The 12,237-nt window shown below is 57.2% G+C and overlaps 1 protein-coding gene across 2 annotated transcripts in view; it reads left to right on the top strand.

Moving 5' to 3' along the window:
- Positions 1 to 2,211: 2,211 nt before the first annotated feature.
- Positions 2,212 to 12,237, top strand: part of CHERP (calcium homeostasis endoplasmic reticulum protein) — an 18,470-nt gene continuing 8,444 nt past the window's right edge. Inside the window, exons 1-8 of one of the 2 annotated variants that reach the window (XM_044774279.2) lie at positions 2,212 to 2,383; positions 2,692 to 2,865; positions 6,701 to 6,885; positions 7,977 to 8,114; positions 8,394 to 8,545; positions 10,224 to 10,335; positions 10,415 to 10,504; positions 11,775 to 12,027. In XM_044774279.2, coding sequence (XP_044630214.1) covers positions 2,359 to 2,383; positions 2,692 to 2,865; positions 6,701 to 6,885; positions 7,977 to 8,114; positions 8,394 to 8,545; positions 10,224 to 10,335; positions 10,415 to 10,504; positions 11,775 to 12,027 — 1,129 coding nt within the window. In that variant the 5' untranslated portion in view covers positions 2,212 to 2,358. Of the gene's footprint in view, positions 2,384 to 2,691; positions 2,866 to 6,700; positions 6,886 to 7,976; positions 8,115 to 8,393; positions 8,546 to 10,190; positions 10,336 to 10,414; positions 10,505 to 11,774; positions 12,028 to 12,237 lie in introns of both variants that reach the window. The other variant, XM_044774275.2, reaches the window with a different exon arrangement.

The raw sequence follows: 12,237 nt of genomic DNA, 5'->3' as shown, positions 1-12,237 counted from the left end.
TGCAGCCACCTCTATTTTTTTTTTTGAGGAAGATCAGCCCTGAGCTAACATCTGCTGCCAATCCTTCTCTTTTTGCTGAGGAAGACTGGCCCTGAGCTAACATCCATGCCATCTTCCTCTACTTTATATGTGAGACACCTGCCACAGCATGGCGTGCCAAGCGGTGCCATGTCTGCACCCAGGATCCAAACAGGCGAACCCCGGGCCGCCAAGAAGCGGAACATGCGAACTTAACCGTTGTGCCACCAGGTGGGCCCCAGCCACCTGTACTTCTATCACCCCTCTCTACTGCTTGTTTCTGACCAGAAGATTCTGATTGAGCCCACTGAAATGAGCCTGAGTGAGGCCTTGAGGTGCTTAAAGTTTCAGTCTCAGATAAACAACATTTTAAGCACTATGAAATGAATGTACGAATGTAGTGGTCACGGGTGTACAATCTTTTGGGGGGGGGGCAGTGAGCAATATCAGTATTAAACGTGCACTGACTCAGCACAAGATCTGTATGTACACTAAGACACTTTTAGTGGTGGTCTGAAAGTGAAACCAACACAAGAGACTCCAGTGATGCTCACTCCATCAATTACAGGAAATCCCCTCCACGTTGTCTTCTGTAGTCGTTAAAAATGACCATACAGATTCATTAACCATTTTGGTTCACAGATCCTGTTAAGAATCTGATAAATGGCTGTGTATCTCCAAGACGAAAATGCATATATGTACAATATTGTGCTATTTCTGAAGTTGATCCATGGTGGATCACAAGTAAAAACTTGTTGATACCGATCTTTACTGGCATGGAAGAGTGCCCACATATCCAGATTACAGAGCACGATACTGAAGGGATGGTCCCACGTGTTCCCTCTGCCCGGGGCCTTCACATGGCTGGCTCCTGACCCGATCTCCAGCACACCTCACCTCCCAGGGCTGTCCCAGCCAAGCCTCTCGGCAGGCCCTGCCCTCCTCCCTCACCAAGGCCTCCAGCACGCTGTCTGCTCTTTCCCTCAGCAACACCTTGGTGATGACAAGTTTGTTCACCGGCTTACGGATCTCTGCCCCCACAGCCTGGGGGCTCAGGAGAGCAGAGCTTAGGTCTGACTTGTTCGTCATCGAGTCCACATGCCACATCCAGCCCGCCTTTTCGCGAACCAAGAGTGGTCTTTACAGGTGAACATTCACAAGCAACTCATGACAGGAAAGACTAACTTGAAACCCCCAAATCATTCCATTCTTCTCATTAGTACAGCTGTAATTTAAAAACTGTACTCGATTATAACAGTTTGAATTCCACCAACAAGGACCATTATAGACGTTTTCCTCTTTGGTTATATAAGTAACTACATAACATCCTCGACTTTGCCTCTTGGCCCGCAGGCCACAATATTTGCTCACTGGCCCTTCGTGGAAGAAGTTTGCCAACCCCTGGTCCAGAGCGATACCTGGCATACAGGAGGCAATCCATAAGCGTTAGATGGAAACCCTTCCTAACAAGAAAAAAAGAAATGTATCTCAACTACAGGGGCATCTATTTGCACAAGGAAAATAGGGAGGCAGAGCCAGGATGAAAGTGGTCACCTCAACAGGGTCAGACTGCGGGGGCGTCCACAGCCCGCGTTTCTCCCACGTGCGCCGCGCCTGCTCTTTCCCACCATCGGCGCGCGTTCACGTCACCATCCTGGAAGCTCCGGGGCTGCACCTTCCAGGATGGCGCGGCGCTCGCAGGCACGGAACCGCGCGAGCCGCAAAGGGGCGCGGCCCGAGGCCGGCGGAGGAGGGGTCCCCCACCCCAAGTCTTCCTTCCCAAAGCGCAGGTCGAGCTAAAGAAAGCGAGCGGGCCGACCTGCCCAAGCTCAGTAAGCCCGCTGCCATCCCCGCCAAGCCCGTCGGGCTAGCCCGGGAGCCTCCCGGACGCACCTCACCTCGTAGTCCCCTCACCGCAGCCGCGCGAGGAGGAAACACAGGCCCGACCCGGGCAGGAACTACCCAGGCCCCTGGTCCCGCGGAGACAGCGGCGGGCAGAGCCCTCGGGCCTGGAAGACACAGGCTGGGAAGCCGCCCCCGCCGTGGCTAACGGCTGTTCTCTGGCGTCGCGCGACAGCGCCCAACCCGCGCATGCGCAGTAAAGCCCCCGGCGCGTGCTTGTCCCTGGTCCCTCCGACGCGCCTGGCCTCGCTCGGCTTCTTACCGCCCTCCTCTTGCCCTCACTTCCGGGGTTTCCCGGAGACGGCCGTAAGTGGCGGGCGGAAGCTGCCCGCGAGGCCGGCCGTAAACGGCTCTCTCGCGCCATTTCCGGCCGGCTTCCGCAGACGGCGCTGGTGGGCGATCGTGAGGCGCCAGAGAACGTTCCCCACGCCCGGAGCCATGGAGATGCCGCTGCCGCCCGACGGTGAGGCCCAGCCCGGGCCCGGGGACCGTTTCTCTCTCCTCGGAATCCCTTGTTGGCCCGTCCCGCCTCCTGGGGTCCCCGGGCCTAGGAGGGGGCGGGGCTCGGCCTCCCGGATTCGCCTGCGGCCTCTCCCGCGGGTCCCGCGTCCCCGGCGTGTGTGTGGCCCCTATCGGGACCCGTACTAGGGCGGCCTCTCCCGGGCCCACCCCTAGGGACCCTGGCATGGCGGACGCGGGCTGGGGCACCAGGGCCGCTGGATTGGGCCGGTCCTCGCTGATGCCCCGCGTGGCCTTTTCTCCGTTCTCCAGACCAGGAGCTGCGAAATGTCATCGACAAGCTGGCCCAGTTCGTGGCTCGCAATGGGCCCGAGTTTGAGAAGATGACGATGGAGAAGCAGAAGGACAACCCGAAATTCTCGTTTCTGTTCGGAGGCGAGTTCTACAGTTACTACAAGTGCAAGCTGGCGCTGGAGCAGCAGCAGCGTGAGTTCTCTCTAGCTCTCAGGCCGCCTCCTAAACGATTCCTTTCTGATTCCAGTTCGGGCTCTGCCGCAAACTGTCTTCTTTTGGGTCGCACGCTCTTTCTCTGTGCAAATGGGGCAGCTCGGCCTTCGTGATCTCTGCCGCTGTTCCCAGGGCCCTGCAGCGAGCAGCTGCTGGTCCCAGTGTAATGAAGAACGAGGTTATTGATCCTTCTTCTGGGCTCCAAATCAGAGATTCCTCTTTTGTTTTTCAGACATGATGGTTGAGGTCAGCAGAAGTAGAATGACTGCTTCAGTGTTTTCCAGAGAGAAAGTGATAGAAACCGACCTGGGACCCTCGGGACAGGCACTGTCCAGCCCCCTTTGTGGGGTCTCTGTGGGTCGAGCAAGGTTTATGTGCATTTGAGATGCTTCCAGTCCAGATTTAAAAGAATTGTTTCTCTGGATTTTAGTATTTGGCAGATGTTTATCCATATTCACTGAGTTGGGCATCAGACTTCTGCCCTTGCCTTCAAAAAGTTTAAGATGGGGTTAGGAATCACACCTGGCCTTTAAATAATAAATAAATAGTCACCAGATGGTAAGGTTCCCGAGAGCAGAGCCCATATCTGTCTTGTTCACCAGCAAACCCCTAGCTTTTAGATGTGTTTGATTGGACGAGTAGGGGATTGCCAAATAAATGGGCACTGAAAGGTGAATGCTTCCTTGACTACAAGCTCCTTGAGGCCAACCACACCTTGTTTGGATCACTGTTGTGTCTTACTACTTGGAACATAGTAGATGTTGAATCAAGAGTTTGTAAGACACAGCAAAGGTGCAGTAGCTGGAACGAGCACAGTGTGTTTAGGTACCCATGAGAGGAGCCATGAGAGGCCCAGCATGGCTGGAGCATAGAACGTGTGTAGAGAACGGAAGGGTTTAACTGGAAGGGCTGAATGCTAGGGGGAAGTTTGGGTTTTCTCCCTCAGTCCAGGGGTTCTCCTGGTGCCTGTTTTAGCTTTGAGGTGGGGGTGGGAAGATCTGCTGCCTGAAATTGTAGGCAAGATATTATATGCACTTACGTGTTTCCAGAACAGCCATTCCGTAGCCCCAGCACATCAACTTTAAATCCCTTGCTGATGGCACTAGGAAGCCACAAGAGAATCTGAAACAAGGGAGAGGTGGGTCATGTTCGTGTGGCCAGCGTGAAGGACAGGCTGGAGGGAGCATGAACAGAGGCCAGCAGGTGAAGGAGCAGTTCGTAGTGAGGTCTGAATTAGGGCAGTGAGTTGAGTCAGAGGAGTGGGCATGGGCCAGGTGGGGTTAAGGAGTAGAATCTGTGAACTGAGGCACCAGTTGGATATTGATGAGGGTGACATAACCAGGTTGGGGAGGACAGTGCTTTGGCTCGAGTGACCATGAGGCCAGAGCTGCTCCCCCTGCGAGGGGACCCCTCTCCCACCCTGGAGGGTCAGAAATCGGGGGCTGCTTGGGACTTGGTGTGACAACTGAGAAAAGATGGGGTGCTTCTAGCAGGGGAAGATTGTGGCTCAGGAAATGCTTTCTACAGGTAACGATGTCTCGGGTGGCATAAAGAATGTGTCAGAGTTAGCTGGATGGAAACTGAGGAAAGTGTTCAGGCAGAGGAAAGGGCTTTAGGAGGGGCTGGGGAGGGGAGGGGACAAAAGCTTGGGGAGGCTGAAACCCAGAGAAGGAGGGGTTCTTGGAGTGGCTAGAAGCGCAGGTGCAGAGTGGAGAGGGCTGGCTTGCCAAGTACTTAGGAATTCTCCCCGAAGTTGTGGGGGAGCTCTTAAAGGGTTTCTGGACTGTGTTCTGGAGTAGGATTAGCCACTGTGTGAACTGCCCTTCACTCAGGTAGTTGGAGAAGACTGACTCCCAGAACTGTTTTAGAATGGCACTTTACAACCTCTGGTGAAGGACTAGTTTTTGTTTTCTAAAATTTCCAATCTGTTATGTAAAGTGCATTTTTGCAAAGTACAGTGAAAATGTGAACTGTGAAATTCACGTGCTAACGAAATTGCTACAAAAGTGCCAAAACACTCCACCCTTTCTGTACTCATCTAGTCTTGGTATCACCCGGAGCTGGTCCTCAGACCACACTTGGAGCAGCGGCCCTATGGACAGTCCCGGTGGTGTGGTGGTTAAGATTTGGCACTGTCACCACCACAGCCTGGGTCCGTTTCCCAGTCAGGGACCCCCACCACCCGTCTGCCGGTTGCCATACTGTGAAGGCTGTGTGTTGCTGTGATGCTGAAAGCTATGCCACTGGGATTTCAAGTACAAGTAGGGCCCCCCATGGTGAACAGGTTTCAGCATAGCTTCCAGACTAAGACCAGGAAGAAGGACCTGGCCACCCACCTCCCAAAAATGGGCCACAAAAACCCTCTTGAGTAGCAGCGGAGCATATCTGATTTAGCACCGGAAGGCAAGAGGGTGGCGCACAGTCTGGGCAGGGTTCTGCTCTGCTGGCCATAGGGGCACTAGGAGTAGGAATTGACTCAGCACTAACAGCCAACTACAGTTGCCTTGTAGAGAAGAGGTGGAGGGGGTAGGACTGGATGCAGGGAGACTAGTTCTGAGGGTGATGCAGGTGACAGCAGAGTTATGGTGGTGACAGTTGAAGTGCGAGCCAGGAGGCTGACTTGACAGCATGGGGCAACTTATTAGCATGACGTGTAAGGAAGAGAGAAGTGCGTGGATCTTCTAGGCCCCTGGATTGGGTCTGTGGGCATAGCTGTGCCAGCCATGGAGATAAGGAGGGGATCTGTCCTGGGGGGGTGGAGCCTGGGGCCAGAGGAGATGCGTGCGTGTGTGAGGTGCCTGTGGAAAGCCTGTGGGCTGTTTGGTTTGTAATCAGATCCAAAGCTTGAGGAATTCTGGATGAAGATGATGGATTTAGGAATTGTAGAGTGCAGATCAGAGCTGCAGCCGCAGGAGCATGTCACACCCCCTGGGGCCTTGCACAGAGAAGAGCACTTACTGCCTCAGCCATTAATACTGGCTCCTTTGCAGACAGAGAAGGAAGAAGGGGCCAAGGGGCCAGCCACACAGGCTAAGTGAGACAAGGACTTGAGACAGGGCCACCGGCTGAGTAAGGGTGTCCAAAACAGCCTTGGGAGTAGGGGTAGGTGGGCAGAGCCAGACTCCCGTGAGTTGTGATACGGGGAAGATGAAGAACTGAAGATGAATCTTGGCTGTGAAATTGTTGAGAGCTGATGTCCTCCTGCTGTGGGGCTGCAGACTCATGGGCTCGCTGGCCGGCCAGCCAGGGGTCCAGTGGCTTTGATGTCTTGAAAGTGAAGAATAGATTGGGGGACAGAGGTAAAGGTTAGAGATAGCTGCCGAGGAGGCTGGGGGACGAGAGATACGCTCGCAGAGGGTCTGTTTGTCCAGCAGTGGCCCTTGTGTGGGTTCAGCACCAGTTCAGGCCTGGGGAGGGGTGGACAGGGTGGAGGGGGTGGGCTTGGTCTGAGCCAGAAGGATAGTGGGCAAGGCTGGCTAATGGGCTAGAGAGTGGCGAGGTGACAGTTCTGAGGGTCTTCAAGGAAAAGACAGACAGGAAAGTGGAAGGCAGTGGGTGGGAACACAGAAAGGGGGCAGGGCCTTTTCACGTTGAGGGCAGCGTGGGCATGGAGGGCGGACCAGGAGGGGTGGGCTCAGAGAGGGATGGGGAAGGGCCGGGGTGGCCACAGCACAGCACAGAGGTCCTCTTGTGGGTGGTGAGTGTAGGCAGAGGGAGCCCCTGTGACTTGGAGCTGCCTCAGAGGCAGCTGGTCAGGGACATCTGGACTCTGGCTACCTCCTCATGGGGGCCATCTTTCCTCCTCTCCCATCAGTCATCTGTAAGCAGCAGGCCCCAGAACTGGAGACGACCTCGGCCTTGCCACCCCTGCCACAGCCCCCGCTGGCCCCTGCTGCACCCATGCCGCCAGCCCAAGGCGCCCCGTCCATGGACGAGCTCATCCAGCAGAGCCAGTGGAACCTGCAGCAGCAGGAGCAGCACCTGCTGGCCCTCAGACAGGTATGGGGCCAGCTCTGCTTCACCCCCTTGGCCCTGAGGTGGCTACCTGGGGCTCATCCCATGCCTGGCTTTTTGCAGCTGTACGTCGGGACTAGTAATAGCTGTCAGGAGGGCTCGTTAGCACGTGTCAGTGCTGAGGACGGGGCTGCCCTATTGCCTGGGGCTCAGTGCGCGTCAGCCGCTGTCACACAGTGCTGCTACCACCCGTGGTGTGTTTAGCTCGACCTCTGACTCCCGATGCTGAGGTTGCTTCTCATTCCAGTGAAGTCATCGCACAAGCTCTTGACCTGTCATGCTGCGGTGGACACCTACAAGTGGGACTGCTCGTAGAAATTGTGTGGCAGAGGCTGCCAGGTGGCCTCTGGTACCGTTGGCACCAGCTCCTGCTAGCTAGGTCACCCAAGCTTTCGTTGGAAAGGACCCTTTTGTCCTGATGCTTCACAGTCTGGTACTTCGGCCAAATACAAGTGAATTGCCAGGAAAATGTGATGGATAATAAGGCATCCAAAACCCCGGCCCCAGTTTTATTACTAGATTCCAGATGTAAGATTACTGTCACATTGCTGAAAACCAAACATTCCAGAACACTCACGCCAGTTTCCGTATGGAGCGCATCACAGACTGGGCTGTCCAGCCCTGGCCAGCCGTGAGCTGACTGCCTGTCCCACAGCAGTGCTGGAGCTCAGCCATGTCTCGGTTGGCCAATCTAATGGGCGAAAACCTCGCATTTTAGCAATCCCTAATTGCTATTGAGGTGGCTCTCCTGTCACTTGACTAGTGACCATTTGTATGTCTGTTCACACCTATCACTCGTTGTTTCTTTTTTTGCTGAATTGATTTAAAAAGTTCCTTGTTCCTCTGGGTCTTAATCTTTCTGCCTGTCACCTTGGGGGCAGACATCACCTTTCACTATGTCTCCTCTTGCTTTATCCTCCGCCCGCTCTGCCCGCCGTGGCTGTGTCTGTCCCAGATGTGTGTCTGGGGGGCTGTAGGTGTGCAGGACGGGGCCTCCTGGTACTAGGGGTGGGGCACTGATGGGCCAGGCTGGGAGGTCCCTCCTCACGCAGTCTCGGGCCCGCCTGGCCTCCCAGGAGCAGGTGACAGCAGCCGTGGCCCACGCAGTGGAGCAGCAGATGCAGAAGCTCCTGGAGGAGACCCAGCTGGACATGAATGAGTTTGACAACCTGCTGCAGCCCATCATTGACACATGCACCAAAGATGCCATCTCGGTGAGGCCAGGTGGGGACGAGGTCGGGGGGTTCTCCCAGAACCTGGTGCTCCTGATGAGGTGGGAGCCTGCCACACCTGTCGGGGCCAGGACTGCTCTAGGAGCGCCCTGTCTGCCTGTTCCCTTCCCTCTTGAGCCTATCTGAGAGGGAGAAGGAAAGCAGGGAGAGGCCAAAGCAAGCAGCCAAGCCCTCAGGGTGCGCCCTGACCTTCCAGGGCGCCTGCACACTCTCTGGCCTGGGGGAGCCCAGCCCTGCTCACTGTCTGCCTGGCTGTTGCAGGCCGGGAAGAACTGGATGTTCAGCAACGCCAAGTCCCCGCCACACTGCGAGCTGATGGCAGGCCACCTCCGGAACCGCATCACGGCTGATGGGGCACACTTCGAGCTGCGACTGCACCTCATCTATCTCATCAATGACGTCCTGCACCACTGGTGAGGGCCCGCCAGGCTCTGGCTTCCCTCCTGCGCCTCTGGCCCTCTCTGGGGCCACTGCTCTGCACTCGGCAGCTTGGCCTGGCCTGGGACTGGGGTCACTTGTCCAAAGACCCTGAGGGAGGGTCAGTCTGAGTCACGAGCCCTGCTTCGGGAGGACACCCCATCCCCCAGGCCTCGCCGCCTGTCCCAGACCCCTCACCTCACCGGGGGCACTGTCCCCTGGCTCCTTGCTCTCCTTGGGGCAGCTTGTGGGTGTCTTTCAGCCTCTCTGCGGGGGGCTGCCAACTCCCCTTCGCTGATCTACATGCACGCACACAAATGCCTGTCATTTGACTGCTCTGCTTCAAGGTCCCTCCCACGAGGTCCCCTTTGCTGATCCTCTGTCCCACCCTGTAGAGACTACCAGCCCCCGCACACAGCCCTCCCTAAGGCCAATCTGGCGTTTACTTCTGCGCAGTCTCTCTGGCCTTATGACAAAGGGAACTTAGGCAACCAGGTGGGAGGGACGGGCAGGAGCATACGTCGTCGTGAGGCTAGTGTGCAGGAGGCGGGACTGGCTGCTACGTTTGGCTTTGAGCTTGGCCGGGCTGAAGGGGCCAGTGAGTAGGTGCGCTGCTAAGCCCAGCCCTGGCTGCAGGCCCTGTCTTATCCCATCTTCTGCCGCACGTGCAGCCTGGGTCCCCACCCCTCCCTGTTTCCTGTGCCACACAGCCGCTCCCTGCATCATCATCCCCTCGTTTCTCTGCTGTCGGAAACCAGCACCCTCTCGGAACCTTCTCTGCCCTCCTGCTTCCACCACCTGCTCCGCTGACTCCAGGGCAGCTCTGCAGAGACAGCCCTGTTTCTGGCCGTTCTCCAGCCGTGCTCTTCTTGAGCTCTGCTCTGTCCAGCAGCCCCATGCTGCCCGCCCTGTCCTCCCGCCTGGACTGCCCTCCCTCCCCTGACTGGCTTCCTGGTCCCAGGCCCTCTTTCCTCTCTCTGAGCTCCCTCTGGTGATCTCGGCACTGGGAGGAGGTAGAGCCGCTTGACGGCTGCCCCGTGGCTTCCCCTGGGAGGCAGCAGATGTGCCATCTGGGCTCTGCCACCGCCACACTGGGGGCCCCGTGCCACCTCGTTGCACAGCCCCAGGGGCCTCCACACCCAGTTATGCATAGAGTACCCCCAAGAGGATGTGGGGCAGGCGGTCTCACCCACCGAGCATCAGGTCCCTGGATGCCTGGGGTACCCACATGTTCCCTCTGCCTCCTGAAGGATGGTGCCCAAGCCCAGGTTTCCCTATGTGTTGTGGTTGACAGTACTGAGCAAGGTGGTGGGGACAAGGCCCTGAGCCCACAGCAGCTGTGGCCCACCCTTTGTGGACAGCCTGGGTTCTTAGAGGTGCCATGGCTGTCCATCCACGCCACCCTGGGAGGGAACTGACGAGGAGACTAGGATGACAGACTTTGCCCTGAAGGTCCTCAGGCTGTGTTCTTTCCCTCCTCTCACTGCTGTCCATCTGCCACTCGGGCCCAGGTGCCACACAGGTCTTAGGGGGAGCTCAGCCCTCGTCCTGGCCGGGTTGGGGGCCCATTTCCCAAGAAGGCAGAGGCTGCTGTGGCTGGAGCCGCAATGGTAACGGGCGCGTGGCCGGGTCCCGCCCCAGGGCCCTGACGCGCGGAAGGTCTCTCCCTCACAGCCAGCGCAAGCAGGCCAGGGAGCTGCTGGCCGCCCTGCAGAAGGTCGTGGTGCCCATCTACTGCACCAGCTTCTTGGCTGTGGAGGAGGACAAGCAGCAGAAGATTGCCCGGGTATGTGGGGCAGCCAGGGCCGGGGAGAGGGGTGGGCTGGGGCGCTTGTTCCCCCTGACCTGGCCTCCCCCCTGTGCAGCTTCTGCAGCTCTGGGAGAAGAACGGCTATTTTGACGACTCCATCATCCAGCAGTTACAGAGCCCAGCCCTGGGGCTTGGGCAGTACCAGGTGAGTGCCACCTGCCCAGAGTGTGTGGCAGCTGCCGCCACAGCATGTTCCCAGAAGTCAGGGGTCTCTGTCCCCCACTGGGCTGGGAGCTGCTGGCGGTGGGTAGCAATATCCGAGCCTGGGTGGCATTTTCCCAGCTGGGCTCCCAGGGGACCTCTGGGATGGTGATGAGTGGAGGCAGGCTGGGCTCTGAGTCCACAGTACCCGGTAGCCTCTCCTAGGTGAGTGGTCAGGTTTCTTTCCTGGTGCCCTCGTGAGCAGGCTGCCCAGTTCAGGCCCTGCTCTCGGCAGGTTCTTCGGCCCGTCGGCTGTGGCTTTGCAGGCCTGCCTCCCCACGATGGAGGCAGGAGGGACCCCACGCAGTCTAGGCCGCCTCGGTTGTCCTGCGGTGCACAGTCAGTGTTCCCTGTGTGCAGGTCTGCCTTCTCTCAGGCGCGTCTGCTCAGAGGACGGGGCACACGGTGGGGAGGGGCGGGCTGCCGTTGGTCACCTGTGCTGTGACCCATTCACAGCTGCTGGAGTAACAGGCCCAGCTCGCACCCCTGTTCTCCATCGGGCCAGAAGCTCTCTCCTTGCAAAGGTCTGATTGAATGCCAGGAGCTCTCTGTTGACCGGTTCCTGTGCTGTGGTCCTAAATGCCACCTCCCAACAGGCGAGAAGCTGCCATGCTCAGAAAGGCAAATGACGAAAGTGCATCTCGTGCTTTATCTGAATTTCACCCATTTTTTTTGTTGTTAAATAAAAGGGGGTGCCGCCACACCACAGTGACATAAACTCCTTTTTTCCCTTTGGTCCGCAATAGCTGCTCGTGTTTACTGAGCTCCCTCCCATTAGTCCCTTTTGTGTGTTATATCACTGAGTTCTCTCTGAAATCCTCCAAGGCATGTCCCCTTATACAGGTGAGGAAATTGAGGCTCAGCGAGGTTGTAATTTGCTCAAAACCACACCCCGTGAGCATGTTCCAGAAAGTTCGTCAGTGATGTGTTTTTTATATCTGTGTGGCTGTCCAGGTCATTGCTTATTCCTGTTACTGAGAAATTCTAAACTGCACTGACGTCTTTGGCTAGATTCGGACGCTCTGTGGTAGTCAAGACGGTCTGACTATTTTATGTAACAGTTGCCTACCTGCTCCAGGCCCCTGGGCCTTGCTGCCTGTGGCAGCGCCCCTACTTCCTGGGTGCTTTCCAGGCGTCTGTCCCTGTGCTGCTCCAGAAGGTGTGGGACCCAAGGCTCACATCCTGAGTGCCAGCTGCTCTTCTCTCTCTGCCAGGCAACGCTCATCAACGAGTACTCCTCGGTGGTCCAGCCGGTGCAGCTGGCCTTCCAGCAGCAGATCCAAACCCTCAAGACGCAGCACGAGGAGTTTGTCAATAGCCTGGCCCAGCAGCAACAGCAACAGCAGCAGCAGCAGCAGCAGATCCAGATGCCGCAAATGGAAGCAGAAGTCAAGGCCACACCACCACCACCTGCCCCGCCCCCAGCACCCACGCCTGCCCCAGCCATCCCGCCAACCACCCAGCCGGGTATGCAGCTCCCTCAGTACCCTCCCCAAAGTAGCCTCCTCCCCCAGAGACGGGCTCTGGTTCTGTAGTCCCAGGCCCAGTCCTGGGGCCAGACCCTAAGCTGTGGAAGGCACCAGGGCAGGCGGTTTTATAGGTAAATGTAACGAGACCCTTAGAGCTCAGACAGTTCGCTCCCATACAAAGTGTTCGAGAGCACAGATAGAGGGGAAG

Source organism: Equus asinus, chromosome 10 (genome assembly GCF_041296235.1).
Source record: "Equus asinus isolate D_3611 breed Donkey chromosome 10, EquAss-T2T_v2, whole genome shotgun sequence".
Taxonomy (NCBI): Eukaryota; Metazoa; Chordata; class Mammalia; order Perissodactyla; family Equidae; genus Equus; species Equus asinus.
Note: the sequence above shows the minus strand (reverse complement) of the source record. Positions and strands in the feature narration are given on the sequence as shown.